Genomic DNA, 24965 nt, shown 5'->3' with positions numbered 1-24965 from the left:
AATGGTTTAACATTTCTCTTAACACTCAAGCACGTTTCCTAAGCCTTTCCTAAAGAACTTTTCTTATTCTAACACGATCTTACACAGATGGAAAAACCTTCTGTTTTGTACATCATCGCCTTCATTCACTGTTTCCTAAATGAGTGAATGCTTCTTAAATGAAATTCATATGATACAAACAAAGCAATCATTCCTCTGTAACCTCTTGCAGGGAAAATGTCTCGGTAGTGCTTTAAGGAAGGATTATAACAGTCAGGGCACATCAAACCACGTTTTCTGAACAAATGCAGTTCCACTAATTCTTCTGTTTACACAGCCCTGCTTAGGAATTCTTCACTTCAAGAACCTCCTTAAAGTTTTTCCACTGGAATGTTCCCCTTTAAGAAGATGTGCCCCCACTATTTCCTGAGCAGAAAACACAGTGCCTTCAGCCTATAGGAGAATTAATGAGCTATGCTATTTCAAATAATTAGTTAACTTTGAGTTCTTGTGGTCTGCAAGGGAATTCTCCAGTGATTACATACCTCTAGTATAACAGAAATGAACCAGATGTACCAGTACTCATAAAATTTCCTCTTTCTGCTGACCCAAGACTGTCATCAAACCCCAATCACATGCCGCTGCACAGCACTTGCAGAGTGCATCTGTGACATGCTGGCAGGGCCTGCTTCCTCCCCATGGAGGGCCCACACTGAGAGGATGTGCAAGAGTGCAGCAGGGTGGGAGTTCAAGCCTGGCCTGGTGATGTGGACATCTGTGCTAATGACTAAATCGCATGCCTTCGTCTGCATGGACTCCCCAGGCTGATGGGGGAGGAAAGGAAAGAGGGAGAGCTGGGAGTTGGGGATTGGTTTTATACTTGAAACTAAATAATCCTTAGAGCCCTGTAAATTCCCTTAAAAGATGAGCACTCATTTGTTTAGAAAAAACCCAACATTGAATCTCATCAATTTTCAGGAAGTAAATGGAAAATAATTCAGCACTATTGATCATATTGAATGGAAGAAACATTAGAAAATTACAGGAAATGTAGGGAGTGGAAGGTTAAATTCATTTAGGAGAAACTTTAAGAGCAAGAACGTTAAAAGGATTTTTGCTTCCTGATCTCTAATTTTCCCCATTGCCTGTGTAACATATCCTAGAAGAGGGCCTATCAAAGTAACAGGGGTGAAGTCAGAAAGGTGGGTTTAGAATATGGCCAAGTGACTCAGGTCCTGAACTCTGGGGGAGGGTGTGACCAGGAACATGTCTCTGTAGTAAAGCAAGGCAGCGGAGGGGTCGGGGGAGGGGGGAAGAGTCATGATGGGAATGCTGGCCATCAGTCTATCTTGTCATAAAATTTTAGGGTCCAGAACATCAAGTAAGAATTTCAGCCAACATTAGGGTTTGGAGAGCAGCCAAAGAGGCATCTTGTCCATAGTTTGTTGTCCCTAGCATATAAAAAACAAATCAATAAATTTTCAGGCTGTTCTTCTTGATATGTGAACAATAAAAAATAAAATATTAAAAAGACAAATGGGATTATGATGTTGTGAAATGTAAAGAGGTCTGGCTGGTGACTTTGCAAATTTGACAGTAAGTTTGGAGAATGTCCGTATTAGGTTATGAAATAATTACCTGATGCCAAGTATTCATATGGTGCCAGTTGGAAATAGCTATCACGCTGGCAATATGTGCTATTTCACAAGGACAGAAGGGAACCTATGTTGGTGAGAGCATCTAATGCACATGCATAGAATGAGGTACAAGGTAATCTTGATGTTCTTTGCCTTTCAAAGTTTGCCTTTGTGGCATTGTATTGACAATTATAAACTTACCGGAGAGCCTGCAAATCCCACTTCACCAGGGTTTCCATTTCTACCAGGTTCACCCTTTAAGGTTAAAAAAAAAAAAAAAAAAAAGCAAGGTGAGGGAGAAGCAAAGAGGATTAAAATGTTCCCTTTTGAGACTAGATAACAAATCAATTTCAGATAAAAGTCTTTTTAAGGACGCTCATGCTCAAAGCTCTAAACAGTGTAAAAGTCCTGGCTCTATTCCTGATGGCAATCCGTTACATCAAGTCAGTTTGTGACGTTCTCATTAATTTATCCAGAAGAAAAAATTAATACAAATTATATGAGTCTGACCTAGCTCACCATTTCACAAACATCAAAATTTACACACACATAACACACAGGCATATGCTTGAAATTCTAATCCACATGCGGCACTGAATTAAAAGTTTTTAAGAGCACTACTTGTCATTTCTTTTCTTGTGATAAACTAAGAACTACTAGACATATTTTCTTTATGACCAAATTCAGTGTAATCTGCTTAAATAAATCGCATGACACACAAAAAGAAAATATTTACTTGGTGTGGTATCACGGAGAAATTCATGATTTACCCATGATTTTATCCTCAGCGTTGGTACAACTAACAAAAAAAAATCCAGAAAAGCAAATCTGGTTTTGCACCCTGTTTTTACATCACATGTTGTTACTGTTAAAATCTGAAGTTGAGTCTCAACTTTAAATGTGAATGGCTTCTTCAACATTGGAGAGCAATATTGGCACTGTACTATTAGCACATTAAAAAATTCCATTCAGTGTAATGATGTTTAGCCATCAGAGCAATGTATTTTTCTTTAAATTCACTTCAAAGGTACCACCAGCAAAAGCTGTGGCTATTGTGACAGCCATTCTAGTATCTTATGGAGAAATAATAATGGAAAAATACCCTGGGGAATACAAGGAAAAAGAGAATACCTAATGATATAAAAACATACAAATTAAGAATACTTTTAGACTTTGTAAAACCACACTCTGAGTTCTCTAGTTTTGTGTGCATTTAATGGAAGCTAAAAGTGGAGAAAATAAATTGGAAATTAATGAATAATATTCAAGTTAACACCATAGCTCCTTCGTAACTTCTTCACAGTTTCAAAGCAAAATGAAGGAAGGCAGCTTACATCTTCACCAGGTTTCCCGGGAGGGCCCTCTGGCCCTCGTGCCCCTATTGGACCCTAATAACAAAAGGAAAAAAATTATTACTTATATTTACCTATACCTTACCAATGATAATATCTAAAATATTGTTGCGACAAATGAAAAATATCACAGAAAATAGCTTTATTAAAACTCTGAATTTTATGTTGCATGCCCCAATTATGTACTCAAAGAGAAGAATTTTAATTTCATGAGTGCAAATATCTCAGCATGGTCTGCTACCATATTCAAGGCCTCTGAACTTAAATACTCTGCTGCAAGGGCACCTGGGAGTCTCATTTGGTTAAGCATCCACTTCAGCTCAGGTCATAATCTCTCTGTCTGTGAGTTCTAGCCCCACATCGTGCTCCAGCTCAGAGCCTGGAGCCTGCTTCAGATTCTGTGTCTCTCTGTCTCTCTCTGCCCCTCCCCTGCTCATGCTTACACTTCCTCTCTCTCTCAAAAATGAGTAAATGCTAAAAAAATTTAAATACTCTGCTACAAGAAACATATAGCTTAAGCACTGTCCATAACACAGGCCTCCTGAACTGGACTGTAATTTCTTCCTACATTAGGAAAGAGCTGGTAAAATAAGTAATTCACCATATTATTATAATGCTGGACTCATATTTCACTGGGTCTACATGCTTACTTGACATTTACCATTGGTCCAGGTTCCCCAGGTTCACCAGGAGGTCCTGTAGGGCCAACACCACCCTAAAATTGAGAACAAATTACATAAATAAATATAATTATATGTAAACTTTATATACCAACTAAAGAAAAACAGAATACTAAATCATATATTCCTACAGGATAGTACAATCGTTTAAGTTGTTGGCTCCACCACTTTCCAACTTTGAGTGAGTCACTTAGTCTCTCTACACCTCAATTTCCTAATCTGTGAAATGAGAATGATCAGCCTACCTACTTCATTAGGCTGTTAGAGCTCTCTTAATAAAAACGCATGTTAAAAACCTAGAATAATGCTGGCATAGAGAGTTCCATCGATGGTAGTTAACATCATGTTCGTAACTGTCATCTTCTTCATCATCACCAACAACTACATTTTCCATTCACCGACGGTAGTAGTAATATAAAATGGCTTGAGGTAAAACTCCACACATATGATAATAACAATATGGCATTTTTGACAGAGCTAAGAATTCTTTTTTCTCCCCCCTTTCTTTTGAAAACTTATTTCCTGCTGCTGGTCAAATCACCACAAAAATTAAGAGAGCACCACATTATTATTTTATTGGCATTTGATATGCTATAGAAACAAAGTATAGTATTATATTGTTCTTAACGATTCCATGGATTGATTACCTGGACTGTGATTTCTAACAAAACATGGTGGTAGCTTCTATGATCTGATTTCACAGCCTCAGAGTTAGCACGAGATAATGATCTGTTATTTCAGAAGTGAAGACAAAAAATTCTTTGCATTGGAGGCCAGTCACATAAAGGATCCAGATGATGGAACTTTAGCCCCATGAAGAAAGTTGAAAAACATATTGCATGTATTTCTGAGTAAAAGTTAATTAAATACAGCCTGTGCAGAGTGAGCATTACAATATGAAATTTACAGGTTGACCGAAAGCACTCATGTCACAGAGACCTTATTTGTATTTGTTTCCTTTTTGCTATAGTATGAAGTTTAATCATAAAAAGACTTACTTGCTGCCCTTGTAAGCCTTGAGGTCCCCTTGGGCCAACAGGACCCTTAAAAACAAATGAGAAGAAAAGTTGCATAGAGTTCATGACAATTAGGCCAGACATTTCAAAAACGTTGAATCAGCCTTAGAATCTGGAGAAGGGAAGTTCTGACAGTAGAAGATGATGACATTCTCCACTTGTACTCATCTGGAATGCAGCTAAGTCCAAGAAGATTAAAGTCTGGACACCATGTGGGATGACTTTATACATACTTTCAGTCTCATAAAGGGAAAAAAAGACTATGCCTGTATACACCCAATGTCTTTGGGACAAGAGCATTTGCAAGCATGCGTAAGGGTGGTTCTGTTAAACCAGAACGCCCAACAACAAAAAATCTGGGCAGGCATAAAGTAATTATCGAGCTGTCTATGTAGTTTTTCAGCTTCGCGGCTGATAACTCTTATAATTTAAGTGAGCACATCGAATTAAAGACTTATGAAGCCATCAACAGTATTCACTAGATTATATTAAATGTTAATTTACAATGATCTATGGTACAGAGATTTCTGGATTCTTTTGGTCTTTCATAACATATATTTAAAGGATCCACCCAGGCTTTCCCCTATTAAACATGAAATGATTATACCAAGGCATGGCAAAGGGAAGAAAAGGAAAATGCAATTTAAAAAATTTTATGAATAACACACCTACCTAATTTTACCTAATTTTGTAAATGTCAGAGAAAGTGAGATCAAATCAAAATCAAGTTTGTTTTTATGGCAAGATTTAGTTTTATTTTGAATTGATCAGGTTTTTAGCCAGTAAGAAAACAACGGCCCCATTAAAAAATAAATATAGTGACGTCTGGGTGCCTCAGTCAGTTAAGCCGACTTTGGCTCAGGTAGAGCTCTAGTCTGGCTCATGAGCTCCAAACCAACACTGGGCTCTGCAGGGAGGCAGGTTCGGATCCTCTCTCCCCTTTTCTCTCTGCCTGTCCCCTGCCCTCGCTCTCTCTCTCTTTTTCAAAAATATATAAACATTTAAAAAAAATTAAAAAAAAAAAGATGCTCCCTGTCACTCTGCCCTCTCTTGCTCATGTTCTCTCTCTCAAAATAAATAAATAAACATTTAAAAATAAATAAATAATAAACATATATGCAATTTGAAAATTCATATATTTCAGAACAATATCCCAAGATAATTACTGAATAGCCCATACCACTAGTGACTTAAGAAGTATACAAATAATGTTTAAGTCACTCATAATGCTGGCCTTAAGGATGGGTAAAGGAGTTGTTCTGTGGTGTAAATTTACACTTGCTATTGCCTGAGCAAAAAAGCATGGGATTGTTGGTTTAATAAGTGTTAATTCATTCAGTGAGCTTGTATTATCCAAATACCAGGTTAAAGTACTTGCCCGGAGAAAATGGAACTCTTTCTGGCAGTTGAAGAAATTCAAAAGAGGATGGGAATGGTTAGCAGGTCGAGTCAGAAAACGGCAAAGTTGTTGGCATAGAAATCCAGAGGATATTAAGTAGGAAATAATGAAAATTAAAATGGCAAAATTTCCCATGTCAAAATTTTGCCAAATCGCTGTTCCTAACAACACAATTAAAAGTAGTTTTTGTTGTAATAGGTTATATGTTTTAAAATTCTTTATTTTCTTCAAATGTTAAATAAAACATATAGGAACCTTTTATTAAAGTCAACAAATACTTTGCACAGTTATGAATGGAAACCCACTAGGCTTTTTTAATTGGTGCAGGGCAGGATTTGATAAATAAATTGAATGAACTAATGGAGGGACGGATTTGTTTAAGAAGACACACATTACTTCTTGGGGTGCCTGGGCAGCTTAGTCGATTAAGCATTCCATTTGATTTCAGCTAAGGTCATGGTCACATGTTCATGAGATCCAGCCCCACAGTTGGCTTCCAGGCCGACAGCATAGAGCCTAGTTGGGATTTTCTCTCTCCACCTCTCTCTCTGCCCTTCCACCCCACCTCCCTCCCTCTCCCTCTCTTTCAAAATAAATAAATTTTTAAAAAGATAAGACAGGGGCACCTGGGTGGCTCAGTCGGTTAAGCATCCAGCTTCAGCTCAGGTCATGATCTCACGGTTTGTGGGTTCGAGCCCTGCACTGGGCTCTGTGCTGACAGCTAGTTCAGAGCTTGGAGCCTGTCTTCAGATTCTGTGTCTCCCTCTCGCTCTGACCCCCCCTTGCTCACACTGTCTCTCTTTGTCTCTCAAAAATAAATAAAAAACATTAAAAAAATAAAATAAATAAAAAGATAAGACATATATTACTTCTTAACTAGCTAATTTAATCCTTTCTTTATATAATGTTATTTTTCACAAGAACTTTGATTATCAGTAAAATTTTCACTTACCACAGAGCCAGGCATCAGTCCTACTTGACTCCCAAGTCCAGATTTTTCATCCAATCCAGCCATCTGAGCTGAAAATGGCTGTAAATGCAATGAATTCATGTTATTTCCAAAGTAAAAAGACATACATCAACAAACTTTTAAATTGAGAAATGCATATTCCCTGGGATTCTTACAGAATGGCTCTGTTGAGAATCATTTGATATTTTTGACTTTAAAGCCCAGAAAAAGATTCAAAGTTCTCTTTCATTGTATGTGTTTTTGATTGAACAATTTTCCTTAGAGTATTTTATAACTATGTTGCTTCAGAATACCAACGGTAATGGGCCCAATGTCTCATTCTTGGTAAGAGCATGTATCATTCTGCCAGTCTAGTCGATTTCAGCTTTAAATCACTTTATCTGATTTTCTCCCATGACAAAAATCTGAACAGAGCCTACCAGATGCTTTTAAAACATTTTCCCTAAAAATTCCAATTTCTATTTGAGACCATTTTACTTAGATGGTATCCTTGTTCCTTTGTTCATGGCCAGTAAACTTTCAACTATATTTATATAAGTTGATAAAGATTTTATAATCCTTCTAATGAATCTTTGAGTATTCCCAGATGTGGCAACAGTTTTACCTATTTTCTTTCACATCACAAAACCTCTGGTAACCCAACTCACCAAAATTTTCCATATATATTCCAGGAGTTCTAGTAATTTCCAGATTTTAGTGAGTGGGGGGATATGTATATAATTTAAAAAGATAAATTGGCAATTCCTTCTACAATCAGTTGAGAAACAAATGTGTAAATTGTTATAAAACGAAAATCACATTTCAGGGCTCTACACGTTCCCTTATTTTGCTATGCAATCTACTCATAAATCACCTATGTCTGTCACTAAGAATTCAAAATAGCAGGTATAGAAAGATATTTTGCTTTATTTTACTTCTGGCAGGAAACTAAAATTGGGGAAGTAATCAGATAGCATTTTTAGTGTCACCTCAGTGGCCCTTTCCACATACATCATAACGGATCTGTTCTCCCTTCTTGGGTAGGACAGGACACAGGTTCTGTGACCATTCTGAGCCTAAGAAACAGCAGTACCTGCTGTTACAGTCAAGGGCCAACACCTGAACTAAGACAACTTAAACTCTTAATAGTAAATCAAAAATTTGGGTGGGGATGGGCAAAATAGGAAATAGGAAAAAGGGATTATTTGCAAATAAATCACAGGAATGAAAAGTACAGCATAGAGGATACAATCAATAATACTGCAATAATATTGTATGGTGATGATGAATTAAAGTGTTTTACCTGAAACTATTATAACATTGTATGTCAACTATACTTCAATAATAAAAAAACTTAAAAACCTAATGTATAATCTAAATATGACATTTAACAATGCATAGAGCTCACCCTGCTCATGCCATCAGGTCCTGGGTGGGAGGGATGTCCAGGAGGCCCTGGGGCACCAGGTTGACCAGGAACACCCGGTTCTCCATCAATTCCCTGAGGACCGCGAGGACCCTGGAAAAACAAGCCCATGCTGATTAGAACCCATTGCCAAATATGCACTTAACTAGAGATCTAAAAGCACTTCTTGATGGAGAGGAAGTGTTTGTTATTTTTAAAATGACTAGCCATGCTGTAGGATTCCAATTCTATGACATTCCCGGAAAAGGGAAAATTACGAAGACTGTGAAAAGATCAGTGGTTTCCAGGGATTGGGGTGGGAGTGGGGAGATAAAAAGATGGGGCCACAGAAGAATTTTAGGGCAGTGAGAACACTGTGTGTGGCGCTGTGGAGGTTAATATGTGTCAGTATACACTTGTCCAAACTCATACAGTGTACACCACGAAGAGGAAGTCTAATGGAAACCACAGACTCTGCTGGGGGCTGTCGATAGTCAGGAAGGCCACACATGTACGGAGACAGAGCGTGTATGAGAACTCTCCATGCCTTCTTTGATATTTGATGTGAACCTCAAACTTCTCTAAGAAAAATAAGATCTTAAAAAAATAGATTGCAATCCAGCCAACTATAGTAATATCATCAGCTCTGCTGAAACTGCTGACTTCATCATGGATCACATCTCTGCATAGAGGGGCATGGTATATTCTGGGTAAGCCTTTTACTCTTGATGTGTTAAGTACTCAGTAATGAGTCTTTTTGGAATAATTACAAAATTGTATTGAGTTCACCAGTATTCTAGAATAAGCTTCCTTATTTGGTTGGTTTTGTGGCATTTAATCAATAATTTCCAAAATCACATGTCTGTCTTAGATTACAGTGTGCTTGCTTAACCTCCAGGTACCTCCATGAGGCTCCTTGACTGTTACTTGTGGTTTTTTAAATCTTTCTAATATTTTAATATTTTGTATAGTTCTTGGCACATAGTAGACACTCAATATATGCTATTACATTTTCATATTTCAACCTTCTTTATTCTAGTACTTAAGGTCTAGATGCTTTATTTTCCTTACCACCCCTAAAGGCGGACCAGACCAATGAGAAACAGAGGAAAAGGCACAGTGACCCAGCCAAGTCTAGTTCTCAGCGAAGTGAGCAATGATTTCTAGCTGCCAAATTCCTCCCCCCTCCCAAACCACATTCTGAAGGCAGCTTGGTGCACAGCCACGTCCTCAGTTCTGGAAATGTTCTCTCCTCCAACCTCATCATTCCCACAAGTCTTGTGAAGTATTTTCTGTCTTTTTAACCCCGAAGAGTCTTAACAGGCTTCAAAAAGAAAGAAAGGACCAAAGAACTCAAAAGTCAATATGACTTTTATAGTTAGACTCAGGGATCAAGAAAAATATAAGTGAATTGGAGTTTAATTAAAGAAGCTTATCTTCTCTAAACATGGGAACACCTCCTGGCTTACAATAAGTAAATCAAATATGAGCTGATATGGCAGAAAGAGGAAATATAAAACAAGCTGAGGTAGGAAAGGGGGTAGTTTGCATATGATGGTTTTGGGGAGGGTGGCATAATTTAATTAATATATTCAACCATTTAATAGATTCATATAGATATATTTACTTCTTGGAAGAGTAGAAGATAGCAAATTTATCTATTCAGATGAAAGTAAATAGTCTGAACAACTCACACTTTGAAAACTGATTTCTCAGGAAATTATTCTCATCTTTTGTCAAGTCAAATGCTTTCTGACTCTTAAACCACGTGGAGTCACTGAACTCTTAATGACACATGAAAGGCTGATGTAAGTTGCTCTCTAGGATTCCTGATCATATACATGTGAGTAACAGGAACCGGAAATTCATCCTGTCAGCAGTCGCACAGACAAAGTAGTAGTCTGACCTACTCAGAACCTTGTGTGGAAAACTATTAATGTGTTTTTGAAATATGAAATTGCCAAGTGAACCAGTTATCTTATATACAAAAAATGAGGTAAAACATCTTTCCTCCCAAGAAGATTTCTAAAGACAAAACCAAAACCTACATTTAGTGTCAATGAGAATAGAGAGAGGTTTGAGTAATATTAATCCTAAAAAATCATATCCTTTCTCCATCCCTCTGTGATTAATAATCAAAGTTCATTCTGAATACAGCCCACTTTTCTATTGACTTCATGATGCATTCTGTGTTTCCAAAGCATCTCCCCCAAATAGCTTACATGACTTACTCTTATAAGAATTGAAATTAAAATTAGTATTTTTAAAAAATTATCCAAAATTAAGTGAAAATAGTTATAAGTGAAAGAAAAAATATAATACATGAGTATTTTTACTGATAAACATTGAAAACAAAAAATATAACTCGGAAACAGATTAAAATATTTACTTTCATATTTCCATGTGAACTGAATTACTTAAATTTTATATTAAGGTAAATATTCTATTTGTCATAGTTCCCTCCCATCCCTCAAGATACTCTAGTACTAATCTCAGGCAGCCAATTACAATAAAAAGTACTCATAGACTGCCACTAGGTGGCAATCTTTAAACATTCACAAATAGAAAAAACTAATAGTTACCCCAGTCGTCAAGAACTTCATTCACTACACACACTCACACACACACACACACACACACACATGCACAAATTATGAAATCTTAGCGTTAGTAAGATATGGCATATGGCTCATTTTACAGATGAGGAAACCGATTTACAGAGGTTAAGTGTCACGTGCAATTAGAACTCAGCACACTGTTGTCTATCTCCTGACAGATTCCTAGTTTGTTATTATGAAGTTACCAGGATTGCTTAGATAAAATTAAGGATGTAAGATAAGAGTCCTGGGGGTCATTGGCTGGTCACGAAGGCTTCCTGAGAGTATTTCTATTGAGTAGACGGCTGCTAGCCATCCTACAATGCATAGCTATTATGTGGCCCCAAATACCAACAGTGTTGAGGCTAAGAAACCATGCATTGTATTGTGAGACGTTTGTGCTGTCTGGTGGTAATGGAAGCAGAGGGAGAAAATGGAATTTATGACTGCAGTACCACCCCACGTTGTGCGAGTCATAGCTTTCCTCTAGTTAAGCAGCTCCTTCAAGTCTTGGGACGTGAAGCAAAATATTCTTCCTTGTGACATCATGCCAGCATCTTGCAATTGGCCATGGTGGAAGTATTTACACCAGGGAAATCAGCAAGAGTATAGGCATATCTTTTTTTAATGAGTCAGTTGTTAAACACTATCATCCCACTGCTTGCGAGGATTAAGAGAGGAACAGATTTTCTGTTTGGGCAACTGCCAAGATTGTTTTGCTTAATTCCAAACAAATAACTACTCTTCACTCTTTTAAACACACACACACACGTGCGCACGCGCACATACACACACACGTGCACGCGCACTCACACACGCGCACTCACACACACACACACACACACACACACACACACACACACACACCTCTAATCCCCATTGACTGTCTCAGGGCTAACCAAGATGGAAGGGCAACATATCATACACTAAGTCAAGAAAAGAAGACAGGGGTGAGAGCAGACTCATTGAATCCTAACAAGGAAGTCTGAGAATGCAATCACTCTCCATAGCAATGTCCACCTAGACTTAGGACTCGGTGTTATCGCTTATCTGGGGCACAAGGACACTGATGCGCAATATCTACTGCTGGCCACCGCCCTCCACCTGACTGAAATGATCTTCTACCTGTTTCTGTCATTCTAGATCCTGGCAGGCACCTGGAGAGCTACTAACGGTGTTAAGGCCACCACGACTGGTGAGGCAGCTCACAGCAGCGAAGAGCGGGTACCAGCAGAAGGTAATCTGAACATAGCATTACCGCACACATGTGTGACTAGGCCCCATTGCCCTGACGTACTGTCATTTACCTGATGCCTGTCAATACCATCCACGATTCCAGTCCCAATTTTGTTAAAAGTACTGTCATCACGCAATACTCGGTCAAACGTGTGGAAGCATAAAACGTTATCAAAGATGAGACCAGTGGCATGAGTTCCAAGCAACATGATCTAAAATACATTTTTCTTTATTTATATGCTCAAGGTTGTCTGTTGCTCTCCTGCTCACCTATTTCTCCCATCTAAATATGGATAAATACATATTTGGAAGGCTAAAAATCTAGAGTTAAATGTAGTAGATATTAGACTGAAAATTAATTAAACAGCATACATTCTTCTGATTAAAACATAAGATAATGATAGCAACATAAAAATGAACCGAGTTACTTAATGTGTGAAAAATATTCGTTTTTGGGGGTGAGACGGAAAAAGAATTGCTATCCTAGGACTTGCTAATAAGAAAAAACATCTGGCATGTATTATATAATATCTTCATGCTTTATCTCCAGGGTATCAAGTTGATCATTTAAATTTAAAGGTGTTTCCTTTGTTCTGGTAATGGATTTGTTGATTTTTAAGATGACTCCTTTGATAGCTCTGCACCAGCTGCACAGTGAAAAAGGATAGAGTGTTATTTGGGAAATAAACGCATTGTACAACCACTTGAAAGGAAATTTAGTCCTCTAATACTTTGTTTTTCCCTTTACCCAGTTTGGTTATCCCCGCAGCAACCAGAGATCACAGAACTTCGGTGTTTTATCTCAACACTACATTCCTGGCATTGTTCACTCATGATTTACAACTTCTGGAAATAACATGAGGTATTCATTGTTTCCTTAGGTTTTCTACTTTATTTTAGTTTGACCTCCTGAGGGACAAAGAAGTGTCATTTGTGTTACCTAAAAAAATAATAGGTAGTTATTACCATGTGAAACTTTCCTCTGAATCCAAAGAGACACACAATCAATTCATGGCCTGAATTCTGTCACATGTAATAGAGGTGAGAGAGAAACAGTGCCACCAACTCCTTGCTGCATCCAGGGAACGTGGTACAGACGGGCTTACACGGTACACGGTACGCTTCACAGATAAGGAAACTCAGCTGTGTACTTACAGGTTTTCCTTTTGGGCCTCTCTCTCCTCTTGGTCCTTGTGATCCTGGAGGTCCCTGAAACAGAAAATGATGATTAAGCCTGCAAAACATGTATACTACAGATGTTTTTATTTTAAATGTTTGCTTGATCTAAGAAAATCAGAAACCAGAAATATCTCTTCTTTTTTAATTCAATTTAGTTGAAGACTAGAAAATAAAGCCATGTGCATATAAAAGCTCTGTGTATACAGAAAGGCTATTTATATTAACAATGAAGCTTAAAGGCCTGTAAAGAATTAAAGTGTTACATTGTAGCATCATGGAGCTCAGCGAGCTGAATACTTTGCTTGAATGATAATTATAAAATTTATAAGGATAATTTTTGCTGTCTTGTCCTAAGCAAACCTTCGCAACTACATTAGGGCCATAAAAACTTATGGTTTGGATTTTAGAACTACATAGATGTGCAAACCCCAAATTATCAGTGACCTGAGGGAACATGTGTGTGTGTTTTCTGTCTAGTTACCTAGAATGCTACTGCTAATCCAAACCCGAAATCAGTAATATGCTAAGCCAGTAATATGCTATTTTGATGTATAATTTCTCAAATTCGATGGACATACAATTTAATTTCATTAACAGATGAAATTAACAGTTTGTTTCATTAAACAGATAGAAGTAGTCGATCTTTAATGATTGAAAAACAACAGGCAAGTGTGTCCTAATTTCAAGGAGTAAACCTAATCTGAAACTAACAATGTAACAATCAATCATTTTGGCTTTCACATAACCATTAATAACACTAACACGGAGGAGAAGTAGGGTTCATCAGCTTCAGAATGAAGTGATCTTTTATACATCATTCATTGCTGCAAAGGAATACTTACACTTGAAGATGTTTCAGAACAAAAGGTTTCAAGAAACCAAGCATCATGGTTTTGCATTCTATTGTCTTTTCATGGATATAATATTCATAAAGATTTTCAGTAACTATAAGAACTTAAGAGTACCACGAATGTTGGAGGGAACTACTTACTGCTGGTCCTGGACGACCACGTATGCCTGTGACCTAAATGATAAATAAGATAATCTGTAAAGATGAAGTTTCAATAAAGTTTTAGAAAAATCAATAAACAAATAAGAATAACAACAAAAGCCCCAGTGAATTGTTTTAGAGCAAATGGATGTTGTCAAATTTGCCCATGTCCTCCTTGCTTATGCCTTAAGACACTGTCTAATTTAAACTCTAATATACAGAGGCAGGACTGCTGTAGGGATTAAGAGCACCAATATGGAGTTAAGAGGCCTGAGTTCAAATCCTAACTCTATCTCTTCCCAATTGTCTGACTTTGTACAAATCATTTACTACTTTATGCTTAATATTTCTCCTCTGCAAAATAATGACAATTATGAAATTACCTCTCTCACAAAGTTGTTGTGAAGGCAAATAAATATTTGTAAAGCACTTAAGATAGCTTGTAAGACCTAGTAAATACACATAGTGTCTTTAAATGAAAGACAGCAACATGAATGATTTACTTTTTAGGTAATCTTTGTTAAAAACAAACTAATTTCAAGGCAAAGCAGAAATTCAAACACCACCAAAAAAATCGACATGCATACACTGCTGTTCTGAGAGAGTGAGGATAACTCCTTTGAGATCTATGAAACTGATGGTTGAAGAATTTCATCCTACTTAACAATACGCTTCTTGATCATGTACAAGTCTCAACAAGTCTTAAGAACTCTTATACAATATGGCATTTCAATCAGGGAAATGGCAAGATATACTTCCAGAAGTGTGGAACATTAAATCATGCCTATTTGGATTACATAACTATTTTAAAAATAGGGGTGCCTGGGTGGCTCAGAACCACTCTTGGTTCTGGCTTAGGTCATGATCTCTCAGTTAGTGAGAACTGGAGCTGGGCGCTGACAGCACAGAGCCTGCTTGGGATTCTCTCTCTATCTCTCTCTGCTCCTCCCCTGCTAGCGTTCTCTCTCTCATAATAAATAAACATGTAAAAATATATATACACGTGTTAACTACCACTTTACATCCATATATAATATGCTTAACTTTATAAAACCATGATTTCCACTTTTAGTCATGGGGCAATAAAAGTCAGGAATATTGCAATAAATAAACATTAAATATTATATTAAAGAATTAAGCTCTTTTGGTTTGACTGTCTTATATTATAGCTTGGTTACAGAATAACTAATATCCCTTTAATGAGAGAATGTATATAAGCAAAAATATACAACTATACTATAGCTAAGTTTATTAAAGATACATGAAAACAATATATACATATACTTACAACAGGCACTAATCCTGGCTCTCCTTTTTGTCCCTGTGAAGCATAAAATGTGTTCAATTATCAAAATATAAAATCTTGGTGAGCATAATCATATCATACTAAAATATTCCATGTAAACACTGAGAATTTCTATGTAAGAAATATAAAAAGCAAAAATGAGAAAAGAACACTATTTACAGTAGTCAGACATTATTGATGAAAAAAATACTACTCATCTGAAAGACACAAAAATATCAACTCAATGTTTGAAATGCATAAAGTTATTTCACTTCAGTCTTTATACTGAATAATTCTAAAGAGTTGACTAGACCAAGACATGCTTGTGATTAGAAAGATGTAAAGTCAAAGCATAGGAAAAACTACCCAAAGCCTGAAAACTCAAAAGAAAATACAACACTTGGATATGTTTGAATTTTAGCACTCATATTACATGCACCTAGTTTTTAGTAACTTATCAGATGCCATTCCTAAAACTCTTGTCACGTTTTTAAAAACTCATGAAAGAATCTGAGAAATAACAAGAGGTAAGCTTGCTCATCTTCCAAAAAAAAGAAAGAAAGAAAGAAAGAAAAGACATAATTATATTGGTTAGGTAATTCTCAATATCTGAAGAAAATCAAGAAAAAATATTAACTGAATAGGAAAATAAAAATAACATAAAAAATACTAACCTAAAGGAAATAACATTGGGCAATTTAATTAGCTTTTATAATAGACGTAGCAAACGTAACAGATGTAGATGGGATTCTTAGAACTTCAGTATCCCAAAAATTGTATTCTCAGAGCATGATTTCAAGTACATAGGTAAAATAATATTAGGTGAATTGTACCTTTATATACCTCTATTTTACCACATATCTACCTGTATTATTTATTTTAGAATTTGTCTTCCAACAGACTATGGTCTCCTCAAGGCTATTATCAAGTCTACTTGACATCCTCAGTTTGACTCACAGAAAAACCTCAGTAAATTCTTGAACATATTAATTTCCATTAATATAATATGAAGTAATGCTTTTTATTTGTTAATTGCAAAGTATGACTACATTAAGGATTATCCAAAATGTAGAAAACGTGACAATAATGAGTTCTATTTTATTTCATTTTTTTCTTTTCAAATATATTTTTCTTTTATTGATTATAAAAAGTATTGATTAACAGGGAATTTTGAAAATAGAGGAAACTTACAAAAGAAACTAGATATTATACCCAACACCCAGGAGATAACCACTTTTAACATTCTAGTATTCTTAGTTTTCCATCATGTACCTGAACTTGGTTTACCTAATCAATGCCTCAGTATTTTACTCTTAGATTACGCTGTCATTTTTACAATTAAAAATAACATTACAATGAGTATCCTTGTTTATAAATATTTGTGTAGTATCTCTAACTAATACTTTATGTATGATGTATCTCTAGAAGTTGAAGTCATAGATTAAAGATCATACATATTTTTGGATTTTTTATCTAGATCTCCTAAGTGTACTCCTGATAGGTACAATTTAATTATATCCTTCTAGTAGAATCTCACATCTGACAAAATTTTGTAAAGTGATAGTTAAAAATTATTTCACAATCTTCATAGTCTTAATAATGGATTCAATATCAGAACAATACCCTGATCACATATGCTGATTATAAGGCCAACGTTAGGAAGTCAGGAATAAATTGAGAATTCAGCACTAGAAAATTTCTCTACAGGGACAGGAGGGAGCTTTATATGAGTAAGTTCAAGGTAGAACACAAGAGACTAAAAGACAACCTACAAAAAGACTAGAGAAGCAAGGGATGAACACATATGACCAGTAAAATAGAGCAGGCTTATTTCTGCATTTCCCAGTCTCCTAACATCTATCTTGGGTCTTTCTATTTTTAACATAACCTGAAAGCAATAAAAGTTAATCTTTTAAGAGCTGGAAGGCTTTCTTTGAGTTGCTGAAAGAATTTGAGTTATTTAGGAAAGGTAGGTAAATCTGTGCCCAACACCTAAAGGACTTTTTGAGAATAATGCTGAAAAAAGAGTCTTCATTCTGGAACGAATTTAGGAAAACCAAGTAAAAGGTGAGGAGACATCATTTTAACCAAAGAGAGAAAAATGAAGTAGTGCCCTAAGAATGGTTGGGGAATCTCCATTTTAAGAGACTCCCAGTTAAAATGCAGCTCTTGCTCTTACTTTGTGTTTAGGAGAATGGCACTTGTTGATATCTTTCTCAACTAACTTGTAAGTTCTCTGATGTCTTATTATGAACTTTTTATTGCTCCACAATACCTGATATGGGATTCAGTGCTCCATTATCAGGTTCCATAATACATTTTTCTAATGATTCTATGATAATTCGTATTTCAGAAATAAGCCACATATATAAGTATTTGTTGCTTTTTCCTTAATATGGGCTTTGAAAAAACAAATAAAAAAAATAGGGGCTTTAAATATGCTAATTTATATGCAATTAAGATTTATCTAAACTTTTGCTAAATTTGACTTTCAGATTCACTGGGAAAAACAAAATTCAAATACTCTGATTCAGATGGGGATCACAGTTTAATTTTACGTCTTGTCTGTTACTCAGCACTTAATGCCACATGGACATGCCTCACTACTTTTATAGGATGCCATTACCATGGAGACCTTCACAGTGTTTCGCCCACCATTGCATCATCTGTACCATTTGCCTCATACAGGGATATAACAAAGGCTCAGTAATTATTTGGGGGTTAACATGCATGAGAGAATAGATTATAGATAACATCAATATTAATGTAAGCCAAACACAAAGTACATTTTTACAACATTACTCTGCACTGATAGTTCTGATGGTACATGAGCATAAATGACAGAGTCATGAAGATAGCAGCACATAACTCGAATGTGGTAAACTGTCAGCTGGTTTGAATGTGTCCTTCTCCTAGCTGTCCCATATTGCCTTTGGGAAATTTCAGATTCAATTTCAAACGTACATAAATGTGAGCTGGTATTTGTAGACCTATTCCTTTGACATTTATTAAAATCTAAATAGCTTCATTGATATTTATTCCAAATAAGACAATTTTTAACCCAAAAGTATAAAAGTAGCCAGGAACCCCCTTGATAGCATCACTTTCATTTACATTGAAGGTATAGCATTCCGTTATCTGATTATCTGATTATCACCTTACTGAAGTTCCACTTTATGAAAAAGTGAAGACAATTTAAAGTCGCTGGTAATCTGCCTAATATCTTCCATGAAATTTGGTATGACTGCCATTCCTGATCCCTGCGTCCATCCCATCTGGATAAGACTGAAGCAAAGGGCACAGTTTTTAAATTAACTAGAAAATTGAGAAAAATTCCAAGGGAATGTAACTCTCTTCACTCAGGGGAGATTACCCATATCCAGATGACAAGTGGCTAAACTGGCCAGCCATGACTATACCATACATTGTTCTCTTGAGTGTAAGGCTTGTCTCTGGGATTAGATTTTAGGCTCCTTGAAATGGAGGAAGGGGAAAGAAGAGAAGGTGATGTGTGTTTGGTAAAGCATTCAATTAATTCTAAGTCTATCTTTACTTCCCAACCAATAGAAAAGGGACCACAACCCACTGAAGGACAGCCATCACCCACTCACCCACCCTTCCCTCCTTTTGTTCTCCCTGCTTCTTTCCTCCCTTCCTTCCTTCTCCCCTCCCTTTCTCCCTTCCTTCCTTCCTTCTTTATTTCCTTCCTTTCATTAAGCAGTTATTGCACTTCTAATATGTGCAAGGTATATACTAAGAACAGTGATAAATGTAAGTAATTCAAAGTTCATGTGGCACAGTCTCAATCCCTAAGAGATTTACAACCTTCTAGAAGAAATATCTATAAACAAAAATTAACAAAGTGAATAAAGTAGAGGTAGTTGTAATCTATAAGCAAAGTACCTGAACTGTGCTTATATATTTTTATTTATATGGTTAGTACTTACAAAAGACTTGTACTTTACAAAAGACTTTCAAGTACACAAAGCACAGTTATGTGCAGACTGTTCTTAGAAAGAAAAAATGTATGCAAATGAACCATGCAAATTAAAACTTACCTTTCTTCCTCTACCTATAACAAGAAAAGAATAAATATGTTAAATATGTTCTTTTGTGGAGAAATAGTTAATAGTTAATAGTCAATAATTCTGACTTTTGGGAAGTCAGAATTTAACCTAAACAGGTTTTCCTATTACCAGTAAGCAGAGCTCAGAAGTTGTTTTGGATCAATATTTCCATTACTGGCAAAATAATGCATCCCTTGGGAAAAATCTGACATCATTTGAATATTCTACACACCATTCATATAGCATTTAAAGTTCACTAAATTATAAAATTAACTATTAAAATTGTAATGAATTATCTCTAATCGATATTCTATATTTTTGTTTTTTATGCTTTTTTTGAGTAAGCTATTCATTCATATCACTGAAAAACCAAAATATATTAAAAGTATTCAGTTATAGAGTGAAAAAATATCCTTCCATCTTGCCCCCTTTCCCACATTTCACTCCCGTGTAAGAGGTAGCCACGATTATTAGTTTTTCTATTATTAGTCTTCCTAACCCAAAACATAATGGGACATTCCATTTTTTAAAGTTGTTGTTTCAGTTTGTAGTTTTATGGTTTTCTTTTTTTCAATTTTTAATGTTTATTTAATTTTGAGAGAGAGAGAATGACAGAGTATGAGCAGGGGAGGGGCAGAGAAAGAGGGAGACACAGAATCCAAAGCAGGCTCCAGGCCCTGAGCTGTCAGCACAGAGCCCAACAAGGGCTCAAACCCATGAACCATGAGATCATGACCTGAGCCAATGTCAGATGCTTAACTGACTGAGCTACCCACGAACCCCTGTTTTAAGTTTTCTTCAGATAGATCTTATACATCACATGTTTATTCTTAGCCATTTTATCCTATCTGTTGCTATTATAAATGAGGTATTTTTATTCCTATTATTTATTCTACAGGGTGACTATATATAGTAAATGTATTAATTTGTTTGTTAAATTTACACCACACTTACTTATTTTTAGTATTTTTTTTACCTCAGTCCCTTAAGTTTTAAGTACACAATTATATTCTGTGCAACTAATCATTTTACGTCCTCTCTTCTCATTTCTAAACCTCTAATTTCGTTTTCTTATCTAATTGCTCAGATATTAAATTGTAGTTGTAATCATGGATACCCATGTTCTATCTCTGAGTTTGGAGAAAGCAATCCCAGCATTAAACATAATGAAGCGTCTACACTGCGAGGTAAATATTTTACCATGTTAATGAAATGCCATTTGGTACTAACTCACTAAGTTACTGAGTGTCTTTATCAAGTATATTTATTCATCCTTGCCAAATATCTTTATTTCAACTATGGGGAAACCAAAAGCTCTTTTCCATAGATCCGTTATCCGTGTTATGGGAGAGCTGATTCTTCCTGTGTTTCTTCCCCGGTCCTCTTCACTTCCCTAGGATGGTTTTTGGTTTTGCCCCACTTCTTTGCTCATCATTAATTTTTGCTCTATTTCTAAAGCAGGCCTTTCTTAATAAATTACTTCACTAAGTTTCATTTAGTTTATGGTGAAATGGTCATAATTTTTAGCCGTTCTGTGGTAACCAGTGTGTTCTTTATTAGGTAAATTTAGCCAAACTCTCCCACCTTTTTTCTTAGAGTATTTTTGTATCAATGCTGTTTGCTAACTCTGTTTTTACTGTTCATTTTGGAATAAGTTGGACTTCTCAAGCCCAGCCATTTGCAGAACATCACATAATTTGCTGGGGGTTTTAAAAATTTGTTTAAGTTTTTATTTATTTTGAGAGAGAGAGAGAGGACAAGTGGGAGATAAGCAGAGGGAGAGGGAGAGAGAGAATCTCAGGCAGGCTCCATGCTGTCCACGCTGTCAGCACAGGGCCTGGTGTGGGGCTTGAATTCATGAAACTGTGAGATCATGACCTGAGCTGAAATCGAGTAGGCCGCCCAACCCACTGAGCCACCAGGTGCCCCTATTTTGCTTTGTTTTGTTTGTTTTAATTTGCCCAACATACTATTGATTTATCTCCACAGGTTTAATTTTACTTCATTCCTGGAGTTTCTTTGCACATTGCATCAACTTTGGGCAGCCCTTAGGTGCCTTGTTTGTAATTCTTTCTACTATACCTTCTTGATTATGTTGCTAAAGTTTGACTTTAGTTATTTATTCAAGGCACACTGTTACTATTGAATGATATCCAAGAGGAGAGTTGGTAAACTACTGTCTAATTTTTCTATGAAAATATGGTTGAATACTTCATTAGATTTGTTGTAATTTGCAATGGAATTTTTGGCCAGGGGAAATAAAGTCCTGACACACTCTTGACAATGATGCATGCATGCAAGTCAATATTCAGGACTGGTAAAACAAATAACCTAATAGTTTACTATTAATCTTATCTGACTTACAAAATATGAACTTATTTCTCTTATATGTGTCTTTAACACATGGATTCAAAAGTCTATATTAAACACAGGCATTTTTCTCCAAAATAAGTTTTAAAAACCAGTAATTGATATCAGTCTTTCCTCCAGGAAAGCCTTGCCATCCTCTTGTCTTTCTGGGCCATCATTAAAAGCTTTCTGTATTTATAAGCCAGTGTAGCAGAGGGTATTCTGGCATTAAATTACATTAGAAATAATTATTCCATTCTCAAGAGCAAATTTGGCACCGGAGAAGATAAACGTTTTTTCTAGGTCTCCTCTTGGACATTAAGGGACCTCCCAGAATACCAACAAATATCTTGGAGGCACTCAGCATGGATAGGGTAACAAATGACCACTTTAAGTGGCATAAGAGAGTCCCAAATTAGACATAACAACACCAAATTCAGCCAAAAATTCCCCTGGTTTTTAAGAAGACAGGGAATTAGTCTCCCCCTCTCACTAATGTTAGATAAAGTGGGTGAGCCAAACCATTAACCCAAAATGCCACTGACTAGTGGTTTCATTATTCTCTCTGGTTGCTGAATTCCAGAGCAAAAACCACCACAACTCTAGAGATGAGTCACTGGATCAACTCTGAGTTGGCCTAGAACATTCTTACCAAAATTGGTATTGCCACCTCCAGTTGTGTGTGGACAGACAGGACAGCATTCTCCAGGGGGGGTTACAGGGTCAGCACATTCAAGTACATCCTGGCACTGTATCTTGTCACAAAGAATGGCTCCATTGTCACAGACACAGATTTGGCAAGGGGCAGGTTTCCAAATGTCCCTGTTTAAGTACATCTGACCATTCTGAGTGCAGGCGATTTCTTCACCGTATCCTTCTAGAATAAGAAGAAATAAAAAGATGTTAGTAATCTTCAGAAATTTTGGAATCTGGAAAATACTTAAAAGGAGGAGTCATCCTGTGGGCTCTAGAAATTCTGGGCTCAGCAGTAGCCTGTGCAATAGGCAATACACAGATGAACTTACCTTATTTGGTATTTACATACAAAGCATAATGCAACTCACAATGAAATGATTATGATACTCTAGCCCAGCATGATACGAGAAGAAAAAACAAAAATGATCCAAAGTAGATATATTTAATCAGATAATGCTTCCCAAAAGATTTCACTTGTAAAGGTATAAATAATCAAACATAAAAAGATCAGTAAGAGGAGATAAAAATAAGCCATTTGAAAGGGGGAGAAAAAGAACAGTCAAAAGGGAATATATAATTTCCGGGCTTGGTGAACCTTTATGTGATTTTCAACTCCCTAGAAATTTTAGATTACCAAATCCCACAACAGAAGACGATATGTATTCTTTACCATGAAGAAAAACTTTAAAAAGAGTGTATGGGTTTTAAAAATTAGTTTTAAACATAAGGTAGAAAAAACTAAGTGTCCCATTTCATGGAATGTATTTGCTAAACTAAAGTTGGTTCCTCAAAAAAAAGCAGGCAGTAATTATCTTTGCATAAAAATTAAAAAAAAGAGAATCCCGATCACAACAATCCGGTTAAGTTATTATATAATATCCCCCAAGTACTTTTCTACACTTAGATAAAACCTTAATGCAGATTTGGAAAATATATACACACATTTACATACATAACAATAACGTTACAATAACAATACAATTATCATAAGATAAATATAATTATTTGTTATAAGACATATATATTACTTTAACTTTGTGACTCTTAAAAAACAAAACTATAGTTTTTTAATACGCAATATGGGTCATATCATCTCATATTATCCTGGCTTAATTCCTGTAGAACCTTCCTAACTACTCAAATTCGAAAGCCCAGAGAGTCCCCTTGCCAGTCCTTGCACAACTTTGCCCTCCCGCCTCGAGGCACACAGAGCTCATTGCTACATTTTGCTCACTGTCACCTGCCCCACGTTCTCTGACTACTCTATAAAAGTAGAGCTCCCTTCCCCCACTCATGCTCTCGCTCTCTCTCTCTCCCTCTGTCTCTGTCTCTCAAAAATAAACAAACATTAAATAATTTTTTAAGTAGACCTCCTTTATCCAACTAGTATGATTCTCTAAACTCTTCCAAGAATTTAGCCGTCCGTCCGTCCGTCCTTCATTAATTTTGTTTTATATGCCAGCTAATTAACCAGTTTCTAAAACTTGAACAGAGAGGCGAAAATCATGGCCTTCATAAAACTTATCGCAAGTAGTACTAATTTACCATTTTTACTTGTTTGTTTTTTTTATCTCTTTCACTAGACTGTATATTCCATGAAAATAAGGGCTAGTTTTTCTTGGTCATCATGGTATTTCTAAAGCTTGACTCCATACCTTGCAGGGAGCCAACATTCAACAAATACTTGTTCAAAAATAGATATTAATGAATGAGTGAGTGAATCTAAATTATGGTTCACTAACTTAATTGCACAGCATTAAGTATGTACTTTACAAAAATAAAACCAAAAATTAAAAATGCATTAGTTTACAAGATAATTTATCATTTACTTTATTTTTAATGATGTATAGTTGACATACAATATTATATTTTTAGGTGTACGACATGGTGATTTGACAATAATATATACTATAACTTGCTGACCACAATAAATGGTCACCATCTGTCACCATACAAAGTATTACAATGGAAAGAATTAATCATTTGCTATATACATATACTCAAATGATAATGCAGACTACAGATAAAAATTTCAGGGTAGGATAAAGACTTTGGCCCAAATATCCAAATATTCCTAACTCTAGAAAGCTTCCCTTGGATAACATTCTTTTCACTGCTCTGGAACACTTGTCCACACATCTGCAAATG

At 36.0% G+C, this 24965-nt stretch overlaps 1 protein-coding gene across 1 annotated transcript in view; it reads right to left on the bottom strand.

Moving 5' to 3' along the window:
- Positions 1-24965, bottom strand: part of COL5A2 (collagen type V alpha 2 chain) — a 142993-nt gene that overhangs the window by 49661 nt on the left and 68367 nt on the right. Inside the window, exons 2-12 of the mRNA XM_029933288.1 lie at positions 22774-22998; positions 19764-19777; positions 15709-15741; positions 14421-14453; positions 13406-13459; positions 8421-8531; positions 7016-7093; positions 4647-4691; positions 3630-3683; positions 2951-3004; positions 1818-1871 (exon numbers count right to left, since the gene is read on the bottom strand). Coding sequence (XP_029789148.1) covers positions 1818-1871; positions 2951-3004; positions 3630-3683; positions 4647-4691; positions 7016-7093; positions 8421-8531; positions 13406-13459; positions 14421-14453; positions 15709-15741; positions 19764-19777; positions 22774-22998 — 755 coding nt within the window. The remainder of the gene's footprint in view (positions 1-1817; positions 1872-2950; positions 3005-3629; positions 3684-4646; positions 4692-7015; positions 7094-8420; positions 8532-13405; positions 13460-14420; positions 14454-15708; positions 15742-19763; positions 19778-22773; positions 22999-24965) is intronic.

This window comes from Suricata suricatta, chromosome 3, assembly GCF_006229205.1.
Source record: "Suricata suricatta isolate VVHF042 chromosome 3, meerkat_22Aug2017_6uvM2_HiC, whole genome shotgun sequence".
NCBI classification, from domain to species: Eukaryota; Metazoa; Chordata; class Mammalia; order Carnivora; family Herpestidae; genus Suricata; species Suricata suricatta.
This window is presented reverse-complemented; position numbering and strand designations above follow the sequence as displayed.